Below are 26,678 nucleotides of genomic sequence, written 5' to 3' on the forward strand. Positions count from 1 at the left end.
GCTGCAAGAGAGAGTAAATTGGTCCCACACACACAAAGACTAAGGTTTGCCTGGGTGGTTGTAAGAAATGTCTTTAATTGCCCAAAGCATCACTTCTGCACTGCCTGGAAGCGGTGCCTCCCACCAGCCTCCAACAAGTGGCAGGGTAGGTCACTCATACAACACATGACCATAAAAATATGGTGCCAACAACCAAAGTAACCAAACCAGCTGCTGGTTAACGCAATACACATAAAACCAGTAAACCTCAGAGTAACAACCTTGCTTTAACCAGCCCCTTTCTGATCCCTCCCCACCACTTGTGAAACAAATCCTTCCACAGAGCCAGCAAGGCGCGAGGCTGAGGCGGGTCAGGGCTGTGGGACAGCGAGTGCCAGAGGGTGCAGAGGGCAGAGCCTGCCCGGGGTCAGCCCTGCTGGAAGGGTCATGCTGCAGGAATCGAGCGGGACAGCAGCTCTGCCAGCCTGGCCGGGACGCTGACAGTGGGCCAAGGCTCTGCAGGGACACACACCAACACAGCTGCAGGAAAAGCTTACAAGGGGAAACTACAGCTGGCAGGGGAGGGGACGGGGCAGGCAGGGATCCTTCATCAGCTGTCACAGAGAATACACGTTCCAAAATTTTAAAGGCACATCATAAGCTTAGCAGCATTTGGGAGCCAGTGTTTCTTGCTGGTCCTACTCAGAGGCTGCAGACAAGAGTGAAGCAGAGGTGAACAGAATGTAAGAAAAATGGACAAACTAGTGCTCCTATCCAAAAACTATATACCCTCCCAGCTCCTAGTATGCCTTTCTTTCCTAGAAAAAACAAAAAAAAATGAATCAAGTAGTCTAACAGCTGTTGGGTCTACCTGCTACTTACTAGAAAGGAGTAGGGGAATCTGGTCAAGTGCAAGGCAAGTCCATCCCAATCCACAAGGACAGAAATCAAGGATGCCAGGTTCTCCTGTATGGATCAGTTACATCACTTACAACTAAATACTCATATTTTAGAGGGGCAGCTCAGGTTTCTAGGCTGGCAGCAGCCAGCACTGTCTGATGATGCCCAGAACAAGACTAAGGTTTTTAGGAAACAAAAATAATCCCTTTACAAAAAAAAGTGCAGGTTAGAGCATAAAGAACCATTTCCATATTGGATAGCCAGTTACATTTCCTCCCTGAAAAGGAGCTCTGAGCCAGTATGGAAGGTGCTACAAGTGCAGTGTACTGACTAGCATAAAATGAGTCGTGAAGATATTTGATTAAAAAAACCCAAAACGATCCCCACAAACAACCCAGTGTTCATACTCTTTCTATGAGGGTTGTTAACCCTTTAAATGGTGCTTCCCCCACCCATATTTTACTTAAAGCCACAAACCAAAGTATTTAGGATTAATCAAGTAGTGCTTGCTGGGGCTCTGGGGACGTCCTTAGGTCATTAAAGTGAACGTACACGTGCCCAACTTTCAGTGCTGCTGCGGCTGTGGCAGAGGTCAGTGATGGCTCTGGAGTGCTCACACACACAGTGGAGACAAGAGAGCCCCTGCCAGGTCAGGTTACCAGCCAACAGGTGTGGCTGCAGTGCGAGGGAGGGGTGTCCTCTCTAAGAGCGCTCACTAACGCAGCCCCTGCCTTTGCCCACACGTGCAGTTACACTAAATGGAGCAGCACTTGGAAGCAAGCGGTCAGGTCCCCCTGATTTGGCCACAGCATGGAGTGCTTATATACCTTGCCATATGAACACAGTCCTAGGAGGTTTCGTTAGAGCAAAATGTATTAATGATGTACCCGGGAGGAGTTTGGCATGCATGGGGCATCAAAAGAAACTTCACCGCAGGTGCTATTTACCCTACAGGCTCACAGTGCATAACCAGCACAGAACAGCGCTTCCGTGGTGCTCTCAGACAGTTCTGTCTGTCCCCGAGTGCTTTCTGACCACTTTGCTTCCATGGACCTGATCCACTGCCAGGGTCTCCACCTCCTGCGGGGGCTGTGCGGGCGCGGCGTGGTGGATGCGATGGGCGACCCCCACGTGCGCCTTGTGCGGCTTCTCGCGGGCGGGGCTGTGCGACTCGCCGGGCGCGCGATCCGAGGGGATCGGTGGGATCACCAGGGGCCTCTCCTTGATCAGATGCACCTCTGCTGTTTCCCTGGCCAGCAGGAAGGGCGTGGGATCGGGCATGGCATCCACGGGCTCTCGCAGCACCAGCTTGCGGCTCTCTGCCCCTATTCTGTAGGCCTCTTCGAACTCGGGGTTCAGCGGCGTGGACAGGCTCTTCTTCATCCTGCGCCGCGGCGTCTCGGGCAGTTTGTCCTTGGGAGGGGACGGTTTGTAGCTGGACAGCACGGGGCTGCCAGAGGGGGTCCCCTCCGAAGTCCCGCTGGTGCTCATCAGCTTCTTCTTGGCCGCGTGCAGCTGAGAGGTCAGATAGGCAATCGTGCTCGCTCTCTGCTCCAGTTCACTGGACAACATATTGAGCTTATGGCTTTTCATTTTTAACTCCTCCAAATACTTCTTTTCTCTTTCTTTAATCGTGTTTTCCAGCACCATTATCATCGCGTTCTTTTGTTCAAGTTCTTTCAACAATTCAGTGTTTTCAGCTTCTTTGATTTTCAGTTGAGCTTCAAGATCTTTGCACTTACTTTTGAGTTCATCACTTCTTGAACCACCACTTTCTAGAAGAACAGCAGAAGCGTTTCAAATTAACAACAGCCATTATGTAAAACAGCACAATAGGGCTCCTCTTGCCATCCCTGAGAGGAATCCAAAAGGTGAACTTTGGTCATCCCACACCATCCCTGATCCAGAGGGTTAACCTCAGGGAATTATCTTATTCCTGCTCTTTACCTGTTGTTATCATAATACATATAAAATAACTAGGACCTAGTGTATACAAAGATATATATATATATATATATATATATATATATATATATATATATATATAAATAAAAGCTTTGTGGTTAATTACAGCACCAGCTCAGCTAAGTTTTAAAAATAGTCTCACTCTTCTGCCCCTAAAATTTGTGTCCTGTGTTCCCATATAGCAAGCAAGGAACTGTCTAGTGGAGTCAGCAGTTCCAGCTGCTATTCCTGGCTCTTTCACAGATTTCCTGTGTGACCTTGGGAAAGAATTTTTGATGTTTACTTCACAAATAAATAAGTCTGGAGAGTAGAAAAGAAAATACAAACATTGAAAAAAATTTAGTAAATTGAACATGAACATTAAAACAAAAGCCATGTATTCCTTACCTGATGAATCTGAACTCTTTACAGTCAGCTCATAGGTTAAATCTGAGGAAAAAAAATTGTTTATTTTTGTTAGAACATCATCATGGAGCCCATACATCACCTGGTGAGCAGATTTACAATGACAGCTTTCAATAAATACAGAATTAACTCTTCCCATTGCCCAAAGCAAGAAAAGATTAGCAAATATGTAAAACAACCGAACCTTCAGCTTTTTAAAGAAAAATGAAAAAAGCTTGTCTTTGATCAGCCAGTTTGCCAGGAGCCACAAAGAGCAGCCCCTCCCAGGCAGGGGTACCTGTGCAGCGCTGCTGCAGGCGGCGCAGCTCCGCGTGCAGCCCCTTCAGGGTGTTGGTGTGCTCCCGCTGCAGGAACAGCAGGTTCTTCTGGGCACTCTGCAGCTGGTTCTCCAGGGTGGAGGTGGCCATCTTCACCCTGCCAGGGAACACACATAGAACTGTCATGGTGAGTTACCTTGCACATATGGGGATCCTCCCTTGGCAGCCAGGATCAGCAGGGATGGCTGAATTCTACTGTTAATGCATTGACTGATATGTGAACATCAAATGCCACAAAAGGTTTTTCTGCTTTAGGACTATTTTGATTACAAGTTCTCAAAGTTCATCAAAAGCCTAATTATACTGTAGGCTGGAGCAGGGAACCCATTTGTTTGGAGGTAACACATTTAAAGGATTAACTTCAGACAGTCTAAGTTAGTAATCCTGTTACAGGTTAAAAGCAGAGTTCTCAGGAATGGGCTACTGTGCCCATCTTGCTGAGGGTTTCCCTTACCCCCAGGGACACAGGGATTGGTAAAATCCTTGGCAAGAACAAGGGAGAAAGCACTAAAATGCAGCAGCTCTAAGGGAAGGGGCAAAGCAGGGGTCTGAGCACAGCCAGGCAGGTGGCACTGCCATGGATGCCCAAACTGAGATGTGGGCACTGGCACAAGGGAAGCTCTGGCTGCTCTTGGGTTTCCTCAACACCAGGCCAAATCACACAGAGCAAGATAAGGACAATGCTTCACTCAAAGAGAAAACAAACAGATTTTTCTTGTTCAGGTTACAAGTACATGGAAACCTGTTCCACCACTGGGCTTCCCTTACAGAACAGCCTTGTAAAAGTAATCCTTGGCTACAGCAGTGCTCACACCCAAAGATAAACACAGTTAACAGAATGATGCTGACAGACATCCTTGAAGACCCCTGTGCTGCTAGTAGGAAAGGCTAAATTCTGTTGTATGTGCAGAAACCATTACAGTAATCAGGTTACAAGGGGAAGTGAAGAGTCAGAACTCCTGTTGCCTGGACAACCACCTGCAGTGGCATTGCAACCATTCCTGCAATTATGGGCCCACACACGGTGGCCAAGATGGACCTTAATGGGTTTGCCTTGGCATGGCAAGTGTTATCCATTGGCACTCTTTGGTATGGAGTGTTATGGCAAGAATTTTTTTCTACCAGTTTAAAATTGGTAGAACATAAGCTCAGAGCAAATGACACACTTTTGTTATTCCTAAACATATCACAGCCCTGAGTTTAATTTTATACTTTTATTCCCCAAAAGAACACCAGACTTAAGTGTTCCTGCATCTTGGTGACACACTAAAGCACCTGGGGATGTGGTGTAGAAATCACACACACAGAGCCCACCTGATTTGATCAGTGACCTGAACTGACTTCGTCTTCTACTGACTTATCCCTACAGAAATAAATATTTAGTTGTTAAAAAAATAAAATGAAGGTGTGAAACGTGTTAAGAAATCCACTTCTGTACAGGAGCCAAACAGCCTGGTTACCTTGTAACAGGGATCAAGGATTAAGTTCAGTGCTCAGGAATGAGGGTAGTGGTGCCAACTGTGCTTTATCGAGTGAATGGGTCATACCACCGCTAGCAAACAAGCAAAAATTATGGACCAAACACATGCTAAAAAGAGATTTCTAGGGTGGCTAAACAAATTTTGCAACACTTCATCATTGCCACACTAGTGGTCCCTCACAGCCACAGTGCTGGGGGGCTGCTGGAAGGGAGACTACACAGTCACAGCAATTAATTCTGAGGAGTGAGGATATTTAAGCTGTGATACATTTTCAAAGTGACATCCTCTGGCTTGCAAAGCTGACATCAGACAGACAGGAGCTTTACTGAATCATCCCATTCCTTCAGTGCTCATCCTGCTCTGATGGACCGAGCATGGCAGCAGGATAAAGCCTCAGCTGGAGCTCTGACTGTGCAGGACACTGAGGCTCAGAGGGGATCCTTAATCGAGGAATGGATTTCCCAAAAGAAACCCTAAGCTGTCATAGAAGTAGGTGAAAGAAAAGCCTCCACACAATAGCCCACAGCTTCTGTTCTTACAATGGGTATTAATGGTGGCTTTACACCTGTAACTGTAACCTGAACAGGAAAATTCTTGCCTGAATAGGAAAATATTTCATCACCAGCAATAGACAGTAACTGTTCATAGCTCAGTCCTTACAAATAAACATGTTCATTAAAAACTAGTTCCTATATGTTGAGAAAAACCAGAACAAGGCTCTCACTATTTACTCCTCAATTGCTTTTTCACTTTGATCTTCTGCATCTGAAAGATCACACCAGGATTACCTGCTCTGAAGAAAACAAATATAATCAGAGGCAAGTGAGTGTTACAGGCTTAGGAAGGAAATAAGAACTGCCAGCACCAGAGCATCATCATCCCTGCAGCAGCACTAAGTTAATCAGTGAGATCAAGAAAATCAACCCACGATGGGTTTTAGCTGCAGCCCCTCTGCACTAGGGAGTTTCCCACAACCCTCTGCAGCCTTTCTGTGCTTCTCCCCCTCAGAGCAGCCTCGGTGTCTGCTGTCCCCTTTCCTTCCCTGCAAAAACCACAAGAGAAACAGCAAATGCAGAAGTCAATGATGCCCTTTACAGCCAGAAGAACAATCTCCACCTCCCACCATGGAAATTGGTAGGACAAGCTCCCAAATCTACTGGGCTCTGGCTGGATGCTGGCAGATAAATGTCAGCAGTGCTGGGAAGAACGCTGTGAGTGCGTACACAGCACAAAGTTCTGTCACTATGGCTTTCCCCCTTTCCCTTTGTCTCCAAACAACAACAACAAAAAGTTTGCTATGTTCTTACATAGACAGAACTGTGCAATGCAGAGCTTGGCAAAGTCCCCTGGGAACGTGCACAGCATTTGGGAAGGATGGCAGAACACTGAAGGGACACTGCAGTGTCCAGGGGTGATAGTGAGGGTGACACCTCTCCTCTTTGGCAGCAGGACTGGCCCTGAACACCAAATGTCCAACCTGTCAGCGACAGAGGCTTTGTGTGGATTGTGCAATGCATTCCACCCTTCAAACATCCACAATTTCTCATTTCTCAGGACCACCACAACACCAAATGTTACACATAGCTATACATAGCTCGGAGATTGAGCTTCAACTCCTCCAAACAATGGATTCACAATTTCTCTTGAATAAAGGCAAGAAGGAGCAAATGGAATGAGTCAAACAGAATTCCCTTGGGAATGTTAAGTACAATACTTTAATCATGACTGCACCTACCTAAGCCATCATCTTCCAGTAAAGCAGAGAAGGTAACTTCAATTATCATTCCTGCAAGCTCACCTTAAAAAGGAACTGTTGTCTTTTTATAAATGCATGTTCTCTTCAAAAGGGAATACACACACACAGAATCTTATATGGAAAAGGAAAAAATATTAAACAGGAGCTTTCAAAATGCAACTTAATGACAGACTCACCATAAATAGTCACCAGCACTTTAACAGCCACATCCTGCCTTGCAGAGGATGTGCAGGCTCCAGGCCTTTTTGGATCTTAAGCATTTGGAGAGAGTTCAAAATGTTTCAAGGCAACAAGCATCTGGCTGCGTATCAGATGCCTTTGCACAAAATCAGAGCATCTCTGTGCCCTGCTGCAAGATAGGAGGAGGGAGATGCTAATCTCTGACCTTAGACACAAGTCCAAAGGATGGAACGAAGCCCAAACAACAGTGATTTAACATTTTCATTCCTGTTTGGTATCCACTCAGCAGAACACAATAACCTCCTTCTACGTGGATGGGGTGACCATCACCTGAGAAGCTGCTGTAGCTCCCTGCCAACTCATAGCCTTGAAATCTGTATGGGCAGACATTTCCTCTCCACTGCTCACTGGCCAGTGCTCCATCAAAATGTAATAAAAGCTGCCAAAATGTCATTTGTTTGCTACACAAAATACAATTTCAAGAACTAAGTAAGGACAATGGATATCTCTTGTAAGAACCTCCAAAGTTTTAGCCAGACCCCATTTTAAAGATTGTCACTGAACTGACCAAACTTATCTAAACACAGCTCTAATGCTGAAATTACTGACAGTCACTTTGTTGTTGTTTGCTTAGATCAGCTCTCCATCTCCAAGACATCGTGCCACCCCCAGAGTGTCTGCTCAGCTCCTTTCAGAGGACACAACAAAGGAGACCCTGCAGCCTCCACAGCCAACTCAAGGGCTCTGCTCTCCTTCTGCTTGGACATTTGTTTTAAATCCCCCACAAACTAATTCCATCACACCACTACACCTCTCCTGAAGCAGATCCAGCAGTAACACAGCTCAGTGACAAACTGGACAAACTGTTCCAGTTTCAAATTTCTGCTCACCCCTCATCCATCCATGTATCAGACTAAGCCAGTTCAACGAGTCCAGTGCTGCTGAAGTCAAGCTTTTCAGACAATCCACTCAGCCTACACATCCACCTCGGGCCATCCTCCCTTCTCCAGTGCTCCCCTATCAGTAACACTCTTGCAGCAGCATCTCTATCCTCACCCTTCTGCATTACAAAACAACAATGCTTGCACATCACTGACGACCCACTAACTTGTTCTAATCTTTCAATGTGTTTCAAACCCAGCAGAATTAGTAGCTCTTTCCCAGAGACAATGGAGGGGAAGAAGGAACTGAGCCACTGTCCTCCCAGAAGAAGGACATGATTTCGCTTTCTCAGCTCCTTTTCCATTTCTACTGCTTTTGATGCTATTTTACTCAGTGGTTTCTCTGCCTGACTTTCCCATTATTTTCTGATCAGAGGCTGTGTAAACTCTTTAAAGTTAACCTCTGAATGTCCTGCAAGCATACATTTCAGCATTTTAGTAAGGAGATGATTTTTTGTTACTCCTACAGCAGCTGGTATGGCAGCAGGAAGAATCATTGTGTGGACACCACCCAGGCAGCAATGATTTAATTCTGGATGCTCCAAAGGAAGCAGCTGGTTCTTCTGCACAGGTGTCTGACTGCCCAGGTGTCTGACTGTCCACCTGGGGTCAGGAGCACTGACAGGAATAGTTCACATGGAGTTTTCTCTGTCCTTGAGACCAGCCAACCCCAGAGCTGTCACAAGGGAAGGGATTAAAAGGAATCAGATGTTAAAATCACTCCTGTGACAGAGACTATTAGAGCACCAAATCAAATAGTCCTGCAGTGGCATTTCATACAGACACAGTTATTATGACCAATACCAGGGTGTGCAAAGCTATGGCTGTACAGCTGTCAGGAACAAACAGCCTACTCTGGCAGGAAGCTTTCAAAATCACCCCATTTGAGCCTAATTCACTTTAGGGAGACAAAGAAAGCATTACCTAAATGACACTGACTACTTCAAAAGAACCCCTTTAACAATGATGAAGTGACAATAAAAGCCCTCACAAGCAAGATTACATCTCAGGTAGAGGAACAGGTTGCTTCTCTTCTGCTCTCTAGCACACGCTCCTAAAGAATGGCTCTTCTATTTTATTCAGCCTTTCATTCTGAGGATAAAACAATTTGTTATTTTAATATAACCTCCAGCAAAGCCACAGAATGCAAACTGCAGCCCAATCACAACCAGGCAGTCATAAAACTGCAAAGACACGTTAGTCTTTCTAGTAAACCAACTTCTTTTGTCAGAAGAATGACAAGAAAATTATTATTCAATTCTCCCAGACTAACACAATATCAGTGTTACACATAAACCTGAGCCTCATTCTATTTTTTTCCAGTCATTAAGAAAGTTCTCCTGCTTTAGTTACAGCTGAATCAGGACTTAAGTTAGTAAGGTGGGCTGTGGGTGGTTTTGGTACAAGAATCTGTTAAGAATAACTCCAAATTCATGCTTAGAAATAACACTATACTACAGAATAGTCATGGGCTTTTTTCACAGATCACATACTCACTTATGAACACTCCATGCCCTCTCTTAATTTACTGCCCTCTATGATCAAGAATGTGAGAATTGCACCAGAAATTGAAGAAAATGTATTTATGCAATATAAAAATTTGCCTTTCTGAAGCCTGCTGAAACACAAACCAAAAGAACTACTAAGCTGGTTTCACATAACCAGCTTGGCTGGGCCTTTTCCTGCTCCCAAACTCGACAAAAACCCATCACCACACAGACATGAGACCATTTCACCAGCCAGCCCAGCCATGACTTTGTCTCACCCATCCCACTCACAAACACTGAGCAAGAATTCAGTGCTGCATTCCTGAAACGCTCCAGCATCACCTTCACTCAGCGACCCAGGTCAGGGAACTGGTGCAGCTGAAAACAAACCCATTTTCCCACTGGCTGTTTTCAGGTGGCAGGTTCACTGTGCAGCACTGTAGATGCCTGGGGAAGGTGAAAAAAAATAAAAATAAAAAATAGAATCTGTAAGCAGGTCAGGGGGTGGTACAGGCTGAACTGCTTCCTGCAGCAGCGCCAGCTCCAGGCACTCGCTTGAGCATGAGCTCCCACAGAAATTACGATGTTCAGAGGTTACCAGGGATATTTGTGAAACATGGCAGAAGGCACTGAAGCCTTACAGGAAGCTAAATCTGTCCTGAGAGATCATTTACAGAGAGCAGCTATTGCAAAGCAACTCCACAGAACTGCACAACTATTTGCAGGCAAATGTAACAGGCTGAGGAGATGCTTTTCTCTAATGCATTCTGTTTCATAAGGCATTGATTTTTATTATTTTAGAACAGCAGCTACAATCAAACACACAAAAATTGGCCCCCACTTTGCTAAAGGTTTTGAGAGCTGCTGATGAAGGAAATCTGGTAGTGGTGATGACCTATGTCCAATCTTTCCTAAGCAAGATTTTTTTGGTGTTAAATAGGATGCCAAGACAAAGGACCCCAAACAGAGGTGCTTTATACCCTCCTTACATAACCCAGGTATCTCAAACTGAGACAATAAAGCCACTCATCTCAAACCAAGCTTTTCTGGGGCTCGGAAGGAAACAAGCACACACACTCCTGTACAAAGGGAACCTGCTGGTTCTGACATCATTCCCACGGCTTCTCCTCGCAGATGGGCTCCTCCCGAGCCGCACACCTCTGCTCCGCAGAAAGGCGATCTGCCGCGCCTTTTGTGCCCTCCCTCCGGGCACCGATCGGATTACACGCAGCCACTGCTCCCTGGCGTATTTTCAGCCTTTCTGGAGACAGCCACCATTCTGTTCACGGACAGGCCATGACATTTAAGAGTTTTCAGTCAGTCCAGCATTGTTTTTAAAGAAACTGATTTTAAACCCTATCTGTCTCAATCAAATAATTAAAACCAACGAGCAGCAACATATTTTAACATTTTAAATACAAACCAAAGGTTTCCTTAGAGTAAAATGAGAACAAACATGTTCCCCAGAAGCAGGAAAGAAATCACAGTCCAAAGAAAAGCCTTTATTCAATGATTATTTAAAACCACTCAAACGAACAGCTTGCAGAAGCTCCAATACTCTGAAAACATCCGTTTCAGCAATATTTTCTCATGCCTCTAACATCTAGTAGTAAATAAATTATTGTTCCTATTTATAGCACCATAGTCTTTAACATCAGCAGGAGAAATGAGCTGGTAGACAATGGCAAAACATTATTAAACAAAATCATTCACTGCTCACGTGGAGATAGACTAACACCTATTATCACACTGCTGGACATCCTGGTTTAGAGGAAGATATTTTGTACATCACTTAAAAATGAGCACAGAGACCAATCAGGCCCACATTTATTGATGATGCTACAGGTGAAGGGGATGGAACAGAGGTGAGGGACAGCAGGTGCTAACCAGGGGGTTGACATTCCCACTCTATGAACTATTTGCCATTTTCACATGCTGTTGAGATGAATATTGGATTTGTGCACAAGAAGGGAGCAGGGGGTGTCTCAGCAGAGCCCTGCTGGTAGGAGCTGTGCCTGAACAAAGGGCACCCTCCCACCTCAGCCCAGGCAGGCCCTGCAGGGCTGCTCCTGCTGCTCCGGGCCCTGCTGGGGCTGCTGGCCCTGGTCCCACCACTGGAACCTCCACTGCAGCAGAGCAGGGTCTGGCTGTGGGACTGTCACAGCCCTCGTGCCACCGTGTGCGGGGCACCTGTCCTTCTTCAGCACCAACATCTGTAAACGCTGCTCTTGCTGGCTGTGCTTTCCCAACCAGCAATAAGAAAAGGTTATTTCACATACTCAACTTTGCCCCTCCTCAACTTATTTAACTGCTGAATTTTCAGTAAAGTGCTACTCAACTAAACCCATCACTTTTAGTTACTAACTGACACATATACATAAATATGCATAGAAAGTATCTTGTCAACAAAAAAAAATGTTCAGCATTATCAATCTTCAGAAAGATGAAGATGTCTGTTCTCTCTATAAAATAAACTACAACTTGCTATCTTTTTTAAACTTCACTATCTAAAATGAAGTCAAACATGAACTTGAGTGAAATGATAAATACAGCAATCTTTTTATCCAACATGAAAACAATCCTTCAGTTTTGCTACTTTAAACTCTTATTTTTTAAGCCACAGAACAGAAATGAGATACCTAAAAATTACAAGTGTCCTCCCTTTATTATGCTATTTACAATGTTGAATAAATATTTTATTTTACTTTACATTATGATCCACATTCTGCCATAACAGCACTGGGGAGTTTGTGTTCTGCCTCCTGCAGATAAAGGACTGACTAACGTGGTAGAGCTGGATGAACAAATATATCGCCCTTAACACCTACAGCCTCTTGAAGTAGGGCACGCTAAGGAACAGTGGGATTTTTGTAATAAAACACATTTAAGAAATAATTTTAAAGCCCTGAAAGTATGCAGCTGTATCTGAAATCTGATATAAAGGAAACGATGATAAGAAATGAAATTATTGCTGTACTTTGTAAAAACTACTGGAGTGGAAACGACTTAGAGTATCTGGATTGGTCATGAGAGCTTTGTCTTTTCTAAGGGGATGAGGGAGGAAACTTTACAGAGATATTAAACAGAAGTACAACAAGAGGATGAAAACAAGTGGTCAGCATCAGTTTAGCCAATATTCTTTCCTTCCACTTAAGCAGTCCTTTATTATGACCTTCCTATCTTTGTTGTTTCACTAAAAATGACTGCTGAAACCTCAGTACAACCAAGAGCTTGAAAAATCAACAATATTAAGTCAGCCATTATCTGTGTATAAAGCACTTGCTTTAAATTGTCAAACCAAAAGCAATGTGCAGTTTAAAAGCATAAATGTCAGTCTCCCAGAGGCTCAGTCATAATAATGCACTACAGAATTGCATTCACTAATGAGCAAATTATATGGGAAAAGGCACAGTATTTACAGTCACATCCATTTGTCTTTTATTTTTTAATTAAGAAGTATAATTGATATTGCAAAAGCTCAATGCAGCTTTTTAAGTGTAAGCATCTTACCATCTGAGTAAAGCCAACAAGTACCCTGGATGCTTCCTATGCACCTGCAATGCAGATCAAAACAGACAATTCCACCCCCAGGGCTGCCTCAGCTTCTGTGTTCACATTTACCTTCAGTGTCTCAGCTTTACTCAATTTAACAAGGTGTGCTCAGGGGCATTTCACCGCTGTCCAGGGCGGGAAGGGCCCCTCCTTGCTCCCTGCTGTCCCACCCCATGTCCTGCGCAGGGAAACTGCGTCTGGAAGCATCTCCATGTCTGAAGACGCCCTGCACTTCCCTGCTGCCAGATCCACAGACGATAGGCGTTCTCCTCCAAAGGAAAAACCTCCTCCTCTCAATTATTCCCTACCAACTCCAAAATAAACACAATTCGCCCGTCCAGCCCTTTGCAGGCCCTGTGCTGCTCAGAAAACGACACTTTGTAAAGTGGAAAGGCGCGATGCAAAAGGCGCTGCGAAGGATGCGGTGTAAACGCTGCCCCGGCGGGTGCGGGCGGTAGCGACGGGCGGCCGCTCTCCCGGGCTCTGTCTGGGGCACATCCCCAACACAAATACCGACACGTCCCTGCCCCGAACCGGCACAAACGGAAAGACAAGGCGGGCACAGCGGGAAGCAGGGCAGTGCCTTCAGCCCCTGTGCCCCAGTGACCAGAGAAGGGCCCGGGATGCGCTCAGGAAGCGCCTTGGTCCAGCGCCAGCGCCCGGCCCGGAGCCGCCCTGCGCGCACCCGCCGCGCTGCTCGCTGCCCCGCAACGGCCGCCCCCGGCCCGGGGGGCTCTGCCGGACCCGCGGGGCTCTGCCCGACCCTCTGGGGCGGATCGCTCCCCCTCGCCAGGCCATCTCCGCCCAGCCCAGGCGCGGCCCCTCCACCCGCCGCAGGTCCCGGGGCCGCGGGGCGCCCACACAGCCCCGCCCGCCCCCACGGGAGGGTCCCTCGGCGGGCGGCGGGTTCGTGTGAGGCGGAAAGAGGCCTCAGCAGCGACGCCGCCGCCCCGCTCCCCACCCGGCCCCGGGGGTCGCGATGCCGCTGACGCCCCCTCAGAGCGGGCCGGGGCGGAGGGCGCAGCGCGCCGCAGCCCCCGCGCCTCAGCCGCCGCCCCCCCCGGACCAGCCCGGCCCCTCACCTGCTCGGCCCCAGCCGGGTCCGCCGCTCGCCCCGCCCGAAGGACCGCGGGTGCCCCGCGGGGCCGGCACTGACCGGCGGCGGCACCGGCACCGGGGGCGGCGGCGCAGGCGCAGGTGCGGCTGCGGCACCGGGCCCGTCGCTGTGGCAACGGGGGGACAGCGCGGCCCCGCCCGCCCGCGCGAGGGGAGGGGCGCGGCGGGCGCGCGCGCGGGAGCGCGCACCTGGAGAGGAGGAGGAGGAGGAGGAGGAGGAAAGGCACCAGGTGTGTGGGAATGTGCCAAAGGACGGGATGTGCATTCCCCGGAGACGCTGTCCGGGTTTAAGCCCAGCTGGAAATGAAGCCCCACGCAACCCCCCCTCTCTTCTTCCCCCACCCCGGTGGAATGGGGAGGAGAATCAAAAGTAAAGCTTGTAGGTTGGGATAAGAAGAGTTCAGTAATTGAAAATAAAGTGACATAGAATAATAATGATAATGAAAAGGGAAAGGAAAACCACCCAAAACAAACGATGCACAATGCAATTGCTCATCTCCAGCTGATTGATGTCAGACTGCCCCTCCCCAAACCCAGATCAGCCCCCGGTGTGACTCCCCCAGTTCTGCCACTGGCCATTGTGTTCTGTGCTGTGGAATATCCTCTTGGCCACTTCAGGTCATCTGTCCCAGCTTTGCTCCCTCCCAGTTTCTTTTACAAACCTCCTCACTGGCAAAGCACAATACACAAAAGAGAAAAAAAAAGAATTCTAGGATAAACAGAGATTAACAAATACCAAAAAAAGTGTGTTATCAACACCATTCAGGTTCCAAATCCAGAACCCAGCACTGTGAATGACTGAGCTCCCCCCAGCTGAAGTGAGGACAGAGGTGCACCAGGTGTGTCTGTGTGCTGGGAGCAGTGTGTGTGCACGTGTGTGTTGGTGTGAAGGATGAGGGGGGTGGAAACACATCTGTGAGCAGCCATTGTGGTGTGTGTTCCAAAGGAGCATGGCAACACGTGCGTGGATGTGTGGGAAACAGCCTGCCTGCAGTTTGGGGGTGTTTGTGCTATTGGCACGCGTGTGTGAGTTTCCCCAAGCCCACTGAAACAAGCACAGCTGCAGCAGAGCCCCAGGAGAGCGGTGGGGTTGGAATTCCTGCAGCCTGTCCCGCTCTGCACTGTCATTTCTGCATTAACATATGAATAAATGTGACCTTCAGCTGCCCAGCTGGAGGGTAGGCTCTGGGTGTGCAGCCCTACACGGTTGGACCCTCTCTGCATTTTCTCTACAAATCAATGTTGAACATTTGGCACGCGGCACTGGCCTGTGATTCTATCTCTGGCAATGCACACAAGCGTTTATGGATGCAGTGTCTTTTCTGTCTGTAATGGAAATAAAATACTTCAGTATAAGGGGCTTCAAAATTAAGAGACAGAAGCTTGGCTTTTTGAAGCAACAAACAGAAAAGGCCAATAAAGTTTCTAGAAAAGAGAGATAATTTTCTTAGTCAAAAGATGCACTTTTTACAGCACAGGGAAGTATTTCACCCCTTCACCAAAATCAAATTCAGCATCAAGCTGCTGACTCGGGCTCTACCTACCTTCAAGGTGATTCTGTTGTGTGTGAGGACACAGATGGATCTTTATGTACTTTGCACCTTGCAGCTCCTAAAGCCAGGGAAAACATAGCCTAGAGGGAAATATTTTAAAGAAAATTCCTTAGTCAAAGCTAAAACCAAGGATGACCAGTTTTAAATGGTGTTTAGAAGTGAAAAGCCTGGTATAGGAGGAGATTCAGCTCTGCCAGCAGCAGTGCAGGAGGGCCCTTCCATTTTATCCATCCAGCTTTTTATATAAAACATGGGCTCTTAATTTAGGATCCAGTTAGGTGACAACCTAGTCTGGGAAAATGATTCAGTTAGAACCTGTGCCAAAAGAGAAATGCATTTGCCATCTGACTCATCCTGGCAGGGAAGACAGAAGGATGTTAAATTCAATATGGATCCCTAATAACTGAACACAAATGAGGGAAAACCCCCATCTGTGTTGTTCCAAAGAAGGCTGTTTTATTAACAGGCCTTAAGATGTGACATTTATAGAACAGAAATATGTACCTGTACTCCATGTAAGGAAAACCTGTTGGAAACCAAGGGATAAAAATATATTCATTCAGAAATAAAACTGAAATAGTCCCTGAGTATTTTTTCCATGTGCTCCTGGTTTGTCTGAAATTTTCAGTTCTCAGAAGTTCCAGCCTGCAATTTGTCATCCCTTAAAAGGCTGCTCTGCCCCTTGCCAGGTGAGCTGCCCCAGTTTCTTCATCTTCAGAATGCAATGTGAGCATGGTACTGATGTGTCATTAATGTCTGCAAAATTCTTTAACAATCCTGAAGAGCAGAGTGCAGAATAATACAGTTACTATAACTGCAGGAAGTTCTGACCCCCACTGCAACCCCTGAACTTTGGGGATAGCCAGAAATTCAAATATCCAATCCACCAAAGTGCAAACAGCAGGCTCTCAGATATGAGCATTTTGCAGTAAAATCTCACAGTGTTTGTGGTCCCCCAAAATCAGAGATCACAGAAGCTTTGTCCTGATTTGCAGTGGTCTGTGGAGCTTCTTGCTGGCTCTCTGCTTTCCAGGTGCCTCTCTCCTAATTTTTCTTTTACTTGCTTTGTTTTTGAAAAAGCAGAGGTTCCAGGGAGAGGGGAGAGCAGCAGAGCTGGAGGCAGGAAGGTTTAATCACCTCTCCTGTGTCCTGCACACGGATGTTGTTTCTCTTTGCTGTGCCTCTCTAACATCAACAAGCACAGCTGGCCTGGTTTTGATTCCGGTAATGCAGATCTAAATCCAGGCACCCTCCACCCTCTAAAGCCAAAAGAGTTACTATTAATTAGATCAGCGTAGCTGAGAAGAGAATCTGGGATTAGCTCCCCAGTCACCCCGTCGGGAAGGGGGGCAGCTCGCTGGCGTGGCTGTCCCTCTGTCTGTCCCCCTGTCTGTCCCTCTGTCTGTCCCCCTGTCTGTCCCCCGGTGAGAGCAGCAGCTCACAGGCTGTGGGATGAGTTCCCTGCCCAGGCAGCACCAGGAGAGGGAGGGAAAGGGGAAGGGATTGTGAAGAGCCTTTCCCAGAGCTCAGTGGGGAAGAACAGCCAGGATGAAACCCAACCAAAATATTGAAATGTGGTGGGAGATGTGATCCCTCCCCATCTCAGAAGGGAAGAGTTTAAAAATCAGAACGAAATATATATAGAGACCTCTAACAGTGGATGTTATTTCGTACCTCTGCTGCCAGACATCCTGGTGGAGGAGCAGCAGTTAAATCCTCCCTGCCTGACCCCCTCAGTGGCAGCATCCGAGCCAGCATTCCTCCCGCAGGGCTCTTCCTGAGCGCTGCCTTTGCTCCCTCTTCTGCTCATTACCAACGGCCTCTAAGATAATTAGCAGTCATCAGATGAGAATTAATTTTTAACAAACTTCTCCCTGCGTGGGAGAGGGAGTGGAAAGCTCAGTGAATGGCAGGAAAAGTCTGTGCAGGGAGTGACGACAGGTCCTTTTATCGTCCTCCAAAAACCAGGGACATTACCAAGGATTTATTTACAGAAGCTGGGAGGAATAAGGGAGATGCTGTCAGCTCCTTAAGGCAGAGACTGGTTTTAGTTATTGTTTCTCCTTTGTTTGCACAACACTTGGGCCAGGGGGCGCCTGGTACCAGAGGAAACCTCCTGCTGCAGAACAAGCAACATCTGATGGCGAGCGCTGACCCTGGTGCCCAGACACCCACTGAGGAGGAGGAGGAGGAGCAGAAAGCAGGTCAGCATCCAGGAGATGCCTAATCCAGCCTGACTGACAGTCTGGGGCTGCAGAGCAGAAGGTGGGAGCTGCAGTGAGCTGCGCACGGGGGGAGGCTCAGCACACACATCCCTCCTGCAGCTCAGCTGCAGCCCGGCTCCCCGGCAGGGAGATGGTGCTGGGCAGAGCCCGGCCAGCTGTGCCCCAGCTGTGCCCCAGCTGTGCCCCACTGGCCTGCACTGCCCTGGGGTCACGGCTTTCCAGCCGGGTGCTCAGAGCACCAGCAGATGTTTTTAGTGGGGGACAGCATCATAGCTCTGCTCTGGCTCCCTCAGCAGCAGGCAGCCAGCAGGGTTTTGCATCCCTCGGATCATGTATTGCCCAGAAAGCTAATTTAGTGCAAGCTGCCCTTATCTCATCCATTAAATGTGCAAGTGAATTGACCTGCTCCCTGATCGTAAAGCATTGCTACAATTGCTGGCTGGGAGAAGGCGTCAGCCCCTTACTCAGCCCCCTTATCTCCACTTTACCAACCAGACTCTTAGTAAATCCATTATTTTTTCAGCATTAATTCATGAGATGGCCATTAGCCAGAATTCTGTGACTGTACAAACAAGGGCAAAAGCAGTTCCCACCTTTCAATTATATCATGGGCCTTTCTCAGAAACCTGGGGGTAAAGGTTCTCCTTCCAATCAGAACGGGTGTAATTAAGGCCCAGAGCAGCTTTCAAAAAGCTCTTCAGCTAGACAGCTAAACTTAGACAATTAGTCCACCAAGGAAAAAGGACGAGTTGCAAATAGCCTAGAAAAAACAGGAGAAGAACAAACATTTTTTTTTTCCTCCGGCAAAAGAAAACCTGTGAAATCTACATTTTAAGACTTTCACAAAAAAAACCCCAAAACCAAAAAACCAAAAACAAACAAAAACAAAAAAAAACAACACAAAAACCCCAAAAACAAAAAAAAACAACCCCCCAAAAAACCCCAACAACAACAACAAAAAAAAAACAACAACCAACCAAACAAAAAAAAAAAAAAACCAAAACAAAACAAAAAAAACCCCAAAAACCAAAAAGAAGAAATCGAAATATAACCTGCAGTCTGCAAGCAATCACTGACAGGCTCAGATGTGTGTACTCAGGCTCTGCCTACTGTACTCTATCAATGATCATCATGAAAAAAGCAGTGACCTCTGTGTTCGCAGGGAACCAAGCACAGATCCTGTCGGTGCTGTCAGCCCCTGGATGTGCCGGGGCCATTACCGTGCATTAGCGCTCGTCACACACATTTACACACAGACCATCATTGCTGCCGCTCTGGAGAAGGATTCGCAGTGGGAGATGTACCCTTGGGCCAAAGAATCATTAAATTATCAGCATCAAGAAGCCTACTGCAATGTGATTTGACAGCTGGGCAGTACAGTTGTACAGTACTGGGCTGAGGCTGTTTACTCGGGATTTTTTAAACCTGAATTTCCCCCCCCCCACTCTGAATAATTTCCCGTCATTGCTGAGTCTGATCACTTTGCACAGCCCTCCATCACCTCCTCAAAATAAGCAGCGCCCATGGGAAAAGAGTTTTCATTCTGGTTGGACAAAGACTGGGAGAAATCATAGGAGTATTAAGACTGGAAAATACCTAAATATAGGATTCCTTTTTGCTGAGATTCAAGGCATGGAAATATTAAATAACCTGCCAGAGCACACTGGGAAGCTGAGCTACATCGCCTGAGGGCCTGCCTCACGTTTTAGGAGAGATGATCTCTATTCCTGTGGAACAGAATATGCTCACTGTTCGCTCGGGAAGTACAGATGCCTGTAATCTGTCTTTTAAAAAGGGTTTTTAATGACCAGGAAACAGCACAAGGATCTGAGCTCGCCTTATAAACCCAAACCACGTAGTGCCTGTAAGCACAGCATTCCACCTCCCCACAGCTCAGTGCTCCGTGGTCTCTAGGTGAAGGAAAAGAAGGGAGTTTATTTTATCTTCCCTGACGGTGGCTGGTAATGACCTGCAAATTGGTGTCATGTGTGGCTTTTTTAATTTTTTTTTTTTTTTTTGCAGCCTGTAAAACAATTAGGCCTGGTCCCCAGTTAGAGTTTTGCTCCTTGTGTCTGGGAGGGTTTTTTCTTGCTGCCGGGGAGCTTTGGGTATCTGGGAGTTGTAAAGATGTCTGTGGTTTTATAGCTAGATTTTTACAAACCTCAGGTTTGTATTTTTATTATGATTGCTGCTGTGAGGACATTAAAAAAAATATCATGTTTCTCTTTGAGATTACATTTCACTCTGTTGATCTTTCTCTTGACATTTCAGGGAGTTGGAGGATACTGGCAAAACATGTAGGGTAAGCAAAGGAGATCTCCTTCACCCCAAATCCTACCTGTGCCAAACTGGGGAGGCACAGGAGGTTTTAATTTATTAAATTAACATAGACTTGGGCTGGTGAGAAGCAGTGCCTGAACAGAGCAGGCCTTGCTGTGATGCTAACAGCCCAAGACAGAGCCATTTCCCCTCTCCTGTTAGAGCTGCTAAATCTTCCCCCAGCCTTCTTTTTTGCTCAGCCAAACCTTATCTGAATATTCTGTTCTTGGGGCAACAGACAAATTGCACAGCTGTTTAACTGTCACTGTTTCAGAGCTGTTTTCAGACTGCAGGCTTGTGTTTCAGATTGATTAAGCAAATGATACACAAAGAGGAAATCTCTCCCTTCCATCTCTTAGCTGAGACTAATGGTGAAGTTGAGATGTAGAGATGTGCTGGCATTTGGCTGCTGTAGAGCTGTATCAATTCTCTGCTCTCACTAGTCAGGGGAATTCTAAAATCTTTTCATCTTGCCTTAAAGATTCAGAATTGGTTTCCACCAGCCTGCTGAAAGAACCCGAAAAAGGCACGTAGAGACCTGCAGACCTGAAACCCATGGTCAGTCTCAGCTCGTATCTTTTTATTATGTTCACTTTCAAAGGACTCCAAAGAACTTGGCAGCTATTAAGGAGGTGGTGATAGAGCTGTAAATTACATGGCAGTGCCCTGGAAAAAGCCGGTTTCAGTATTTGGAAAGAAGAAAGCTAAAGTCAATTTACTGTATGAGCTGTTGCAAACACTCAGACCTTCTGATTGATAGGATGAAGATGGGAGCAACTTAGAACAGAAGCATTTTTGATGTTGGGAGTTATCCTGGATTATTTATTATCAGAGATGGTTCATTCCAGGCACTGATAATGACAGTGCTGTAGTCACCAAGTCTCAGCCTTAAATAAACTATTTATGGGTGGCATTAAAATGCTGTTGCTCACATCCTCAACAGATTTGGCCGGGATGGACTCTGAGATAACACTGGGATGAGTGGCTGCTTGACAAATTGTCTGGAGCCTCCGCAGGGTTCAGGGTGCTGGTTTTCCTCCTGCTCTGTGACCTTTAGCAAGGCAGCTCCCTTCTCTGTGCCCAGCCCCTGCCTGGCTGGGACTGCCTCAGGCTGTACAAATCTGCAGCGCCTGCATCAACAGCAGGACGGGGATGTTGGTAGAGGCTTCTTGGCAGCAGAGGGATGCCAGCAGCAGATAATCACCAACTGGAGTCATCGGGTTTGCATAAACACAAAGCTGCTCCCTCGGAGACAGTGTGTGCCCTGAACAGAGTCTCTGGGCCGGCTGTGAGCCCCTGCTGACAGCAGATCTGTCCCTGGGGCCGGTTCCTCCCTGGGGCACCAACAGCGCCGGGCTCCGGGGAATGTTTGTGAAGAAAACCAGAGATGATATAAAGCTTTGTTTTTTGTTTTGTGTTTTTCCATGCAGGGTATGGTGGTTTGGCATCTGTCGGGCAAACAGATTAGGAACAGATGGGGGAAAATGTGAAACCCCGTTGATCTCTAAGGGATTATTTCAGAAACACGGGGAACAAACGTATGCTGGATTCTGGCCCCTGCTCTTACGTCCTTTCTGCAGGCACTGCCCCAAACGTGTTTTGTGTTGATGAACTGTGCCTTGGGCACCTCCAGTCTGTCCCTCTTATGCTGCTGTTCCCTTCCAGCCCCTGCCTCAGGCCTTACCTGGGCTGTACCAGGGAGCTGCTGGGAGTTCCTTCCCCTGCAGAGTGAGAAGGGCAGCACCCTGCCCTGAGCCTGCAGGCACAGAGACCGTGACCCCTTCCTTCGTCCATGCTGGAGCGGTTGGTTTATTGTCCCTCTTCAAAGCCAGCTCGGGTCACCAACATCCCCGAGCGCTGCAGTTCCACCCGCAGCCAGCAGAGGGCCCCCGCCGCCCGCGCACCGCGCCGGGTGCGGGCAAAGGTGGGAATGGATCAGGAATTATTTGGGAATAGCTCGGGAATAGATCGAGAATTCTTCGGGAATGGGTCTGGAACGGGCCGGGAATAGATCGGGAATAGATCTGGAATTATTTGGGAATAGATCGGGAATGGGTCGGGATCGGCCGCGCACGGGCACCGGGATGGACCCGGAGGAAAAGTTAAACCTCAGGGAAGAGCGAAAGAAGTGTGCAGCGACCCTTGAAAATGCTACACCCACTGCGTTATGTAAACTCATCCAAGTTACATCTCATCAGTCAGCACTCATCTCTCTAAATCCCCTCTTCTTTAGGGGCCTGGGACCCATACACAGAAAATGGAGTCAGAATAGTTTAAAGCTACGTACACCACGTCTGTGCTCAAGAAATAAATCAGTACCTCAGTTCCTGAGTGGTGCTGTGGGAGATGCCCATGGTGCCTGGATGATCCTGGGTTTTGGTCAACTGGCTACCCCCCCTTCCCTTCTGACTGTCCTCTGTACTGGAGAGAAATATGGACTTTACTCCTGGCCCACAAAGGAAACCTTGGTCTTCAACGAGCCATTGAGCAAAATACCTGGAGCTGGAAAAGGAATACAGAGAAATGTGCAGAGAAACATACCTAAGTCTTGGAGAAAGTACTGCTGCCTTTCCCCACAAATGGGCCCCAATACAGCTCTCCTGGATAACGTGGAACCTTCCGGGCATGGCAGCAGCACTTTGTGGGCTGTGTGGGGCTGGAGCTGAGCCTGGACGTGCCCTGTGGACTCTGCACCTCGCTGGGGCTCCCATGTCCACCTTGGCTCTGGCAGGAATAAGCACAGCTACAAGGCATGGGGCTCCTTCACCTCCCACTGATCCCTGGCTGGAGCTGGGATCAGCTGTGGGCGAGCACCCAGGAGGTCCCACTTGGCTCAGCAATTAGAACTGTCTCTATCCCAGCATCAGCACAAGCCAAATCTCTGTGCAACACCTTCAGGAATACATTTTCAGTAGATCCAGTGCATGTGGCAGCCTGGCTAACCAGGGGGAAGATGAGGTACAGCCAACATCCAGGTGGACCTCGGGTCCATAACAGAGGCCAGACCCCTCAGTGGCTGTAAAAGTCCTACATAAGGCTTTAAAGATTTGTTAGCTGTAATTAAGCAGCTTTCTGGTCCCATCAGTAGATGTAACAATCCCTCCTAGCCCATTAACAAAAGGAGCTGGCAAGCCTGGATCTGATGACTGACTGAACAATATGAAGAGGTGGTGATTTGCTGGCGATGTGTTAAAGCAGGCAACAAATCAGCTGGCAACCTGCTCTGGACTGAAACAAAATCAAAGCAAGAGGCAGATGACTTTGAATGGGCTCCAAAGGTCACAGAGAAACAAGGAAAAACTGATAAAGTTCACAGGAAAACAGAGCGAGCAGAAGGAGCGCTGCATCTTCTTGGCACTGGGAGCGGTTGGCACCCGACTTGGAACGAATGTATTCCTGAGTTAAAAAAATACATTTATCTGGAGGGAAGCTGGAGGCATAAAACCCAAAATGAACTGGTGCATGTGAGCCTGGCTGCTCCAGCACTGGGAGAGCGTGCAGGGGCTGTGGGGCTGGCAAAGGCAGAGCTGCTCTGTGCTCGGTGGCACAGGGACGGTGACACTGGGGCACAGTCCAGCGGTGGCTGTCCCCCACGGTGGCTGCAAGGGCTGCAGGACTGCAACTGCGCCCTGTGGGTGCTCCACACTGCCCCATCAGTCACAGGTCAGGAGAACAATGCAGAAGAATCAGCTCCAGCATCAGAGCGTAGAGGCCAGTGGTCCTTACATGAGGCAAGATAAAACCACACAAGAGAAAGAAGCAAAAAAATCCTTTTGCACTGAGGATGCACCAAAGTGGGAAAAGCACTGCCAGGGCAGTGCAAGGAGCTCAGAACACCCTGGAGGAGGGATGAACATCCCGAAGGTGGGATGCCTAGAGCAGAGGAGGATGAGTGTTAGTTGGTACTTTCCTAATTACAGGATCTGCTTAGCTATTTTAAGCCATGTTCCATGCAATATTGAAACACACAAGTTCTCATCTTTTGGCAGTTTGGTTGGTACAGCATCTAATTATCTCTGCAGCTTGTGGATGGTAGAAAATGCTTTTCAGACACCCAGCAGAGATAAAATAGGTAGAAAATGTGGAAGCATTCCCTTCTCTCTTGGACTTTGGCAAGGGCAGAATCCAGCTCCCACAGTACCTCCTGCACATTTGTCTCAGTGTTTGCATTAGGAAGGCTTGGAGCAGAGAAATGGGAAACACAAAAGGGAATGGTTTATAGCAGTTCCTCCCAGTGCTGTGACATGAAGGGTTCAACTCAGTGTGTGAGTTGCAAACTTCCATTAGTTCCTGAGGGGTTGGAGCTCCTGAGGTAAGGGCATCACCTTCCTGCAAGCAGCAATCTTCAGCCTGGACATCAGAAATACCCCAGTCCACATGCCAAACCTGGAGCTTCTGACTGGCCCCAGCTAATGGCACTGGGCTTTTGGGATCCATGGGAGAGACCTTCCTGAAGATCCCAGCATGAAGCCTCTTGGAAAGAATGTAATGCAAAAAAAAAAAAAAATTCTATATCCTGCAAGCCCCTGCATGTCCCTGCCATGGGGCTGGGGGTGTTCATGGAAGGAGGGATTGTATCAGTGCTGTCTGCTTTGGGTGGAGGAGTGGGTGGGGGATGATGCCATTTCCAATTCCTAGCAGGAATCTGGATCTGTCTGTGCTGGGAAATTGCAAAATAGAACATTGTGCTAATTAATGCCAAACAGGAGGGTTTGAATATACATCATCAGAATAACCTTTAGTAACCACTAGATGCCTTCCATCCACGAGTGTCTCATAAGGAGCATTTATATTTATTATGTGGCAATGGAAATGAATCTCAGGAGCGGCCTGCCCACTGCCACCATAATGCCCAGTGAGGAGAGAATTGTCCAACGTGCACAGAATGAAACACCCTCTGTTCATTCACGCTCTGGGAGTGCTGGTTTCACCACTGGCAGCCCTCTGCACTAACTAAAATACCTCTGAGCCAGTCCAACAAGTTTTTTTCCAGGTTTGCTTCTCCATGGTGTAACCACAGATCGTGCTCTATGGAAAGATTTGTAAAGTCTAGAGTTACTGTAGGTTGCAGTGGTTGGATTTGATCCTAAAACAATGAAACCAAATGTGAGAAAGACACAGATGGCTGTCACCTCTGTGCCATTTGGAGAGGGGTTTGGGCTCCAGCCAGGCAGCCCCATGGCACAGTTCTGCACATAAAGGAGCAGAGTTGGATCAGGGGTGCACTCACCTCTGACAGGCTGAGGGATAAAACAGCAGAGGGATCTCAGAGAGGGCAAAAGGGTCACCACACCTGAAGGACAGAGGACTTAAGGACACAGGCCATCAAATCCTGAGTTCACTTAGGGAAAAGGAGGCTTTGCTGTGGCTCCTGAGGTGCCTGGATACCATGGGCTCTTGGGCATGGGGAGCCTGCCAGCCCTTCCCTGGGGGAGCCTGAGAAACATCAGCTCCTTGGGATGGGCACACTCACCTGGAGCTCAGCCCAGCAGCCAACAACAGAGAGAGGCAGAGAAGAGAGGAGCCTGATGAAAGGAGGAATGAGAAGAAGCCATGGGAAAAGAATTCAAATTGCCTTGACCGAGGGTGCGCTGCCAAGGTCCAGGCCTTGAATTCAGTGTGGTGTAAGGGGATGTAAACAAAACTGCATCCTCTGGCTCCAGGGCTGGATTTACTCCTGTCATGAATTCCAAAAGACACAAAGGGGTAAGACTGGGCTTCAGCCTCCCATTAAAAATGCTCTTCTCCAGCGAGACACTGGTAATAGAACAGATATCTCTGATAATTAAACTACTAATCAACCCCTTTTAAAAACTGCCTGATGGTTCCCATCTCAATCTCCTGTGAGGATGGGGAGGCTTAGAAATTTAATACAATTCTGTGGTTGAGTTAAACATCAGGCAGGTTTCAGACTGTGCTTTACTAGAACCAGATGAATTTCTAAGCTCAAAATCCAGCATACAGAATGCTGATTAAGTTTGATCTGGTGACCATCTGTCCTTGTGTTTGTAGTATGAGTAGCTAAATGAAATTCTGGAAAAAAAAGGGTTATCTTAAATACACACAGGATAAAGCAAATTGAAGAAAGCCCCTTTCACTGTTGCTATGTGAATCTTCTCAGCAAGAGGGGAAGATTAGGTTAGTCTCTGAAGTTACATATGCTCAAGTTCACTTTTTTGGACTCTCAGAAGCTGAGACATCAATCTGTAACTTTTGCTTGAATTGCATCTTGTGAATTTTCATTTAACTGCACACTAAACCCCAGCAGACAGTTCTGTAGTGAGAAATGTTTCGTGGTCACAGAAAGTCAGTATCTTGGAAGGTGTAAATTGGTGCAGCTCCATGCAATTTCCCTCCCTCTCCAACTTGACTTGGGCCAGCAATCACCCCAAATTGCTCCCCCACTCCTTCATCCTTTAATCTATCCATCCCTATCGATTTACCCATCTTTTTACTTAGATAGAGCAAGTGAAGACAATTAAATTATGAGTAATAGCTCAAT

At 47.4% G+C, this 26,678-nt stretch overlaps 1 protein-coding gene across 1 annotated transcript; it reads right to left on the bottom strand.

Annotated features, from left to right (window-relative positions):
* Positions 1-55: 55 nt before the first annotated feature.
* Positions 56-14,136, bottom strand: CCDC92 (coiled-coil domain containing 92). Its single transcript, XM_063173175.1, has 4 exons — positions 14,046-14,136; positions 3,527-3,663; positions 3,232-3,273; positions 56-2,654 (listed from the first exon to the last, which is right to left on the bottom strand). The coding sequence occupies exons 2-4, from the start codon at positions 3,654-3,656 to the stop codon at positions 1,879-1,881; spliced, it is 948 nt and encodes a 315-aa protein (XP_063029245.1). The 5' UTR covers positions 3,657-3,663; positions 14,046-14,136; the 3' UTR covers positions 56-1,878.
* Positions 14,137-26,678: the final 12,542 nt, after the last annotated feature.

This window comes from Melospiza melodia, chromosome 20 (assembly GCF_035770615.1).
Source record: "Melospiza melodia melodia isolate bMelMel2 chromosome 20, bMelMel2.pri, whole genome shotgun sequence".
Classification (NCBI taxonomy): Eukaryota; Metazoa; Chordata; class Aves; order Passeriformes; family Passerellidae; genus Melospiza; species Melospiza melodia.

Coding starts and splice junctions, on each gene's coding strand:
- CCDC92 (XM_063173175.1), bottom strand. CDS start 3,656: ATGGCCACCTCCACCCTGGAGAACCAGCTGCAGAGTGCCCAGAAGAAC. Junction 3,274..3,526: donor CCTGCAGCAGCGCTGCACAG/GTACCCCTGCCT, acceptor TTTTTTCCTCAG/ATTTAACCTATGAGCTGACT. Junction 2,655..3,231: donor AAAGAGTTCAGATTCATCAG/GTAAGGAATACA, acceptor CTGTTCTTCTAG/AAAGTGGTGGTTCAAGAAGT.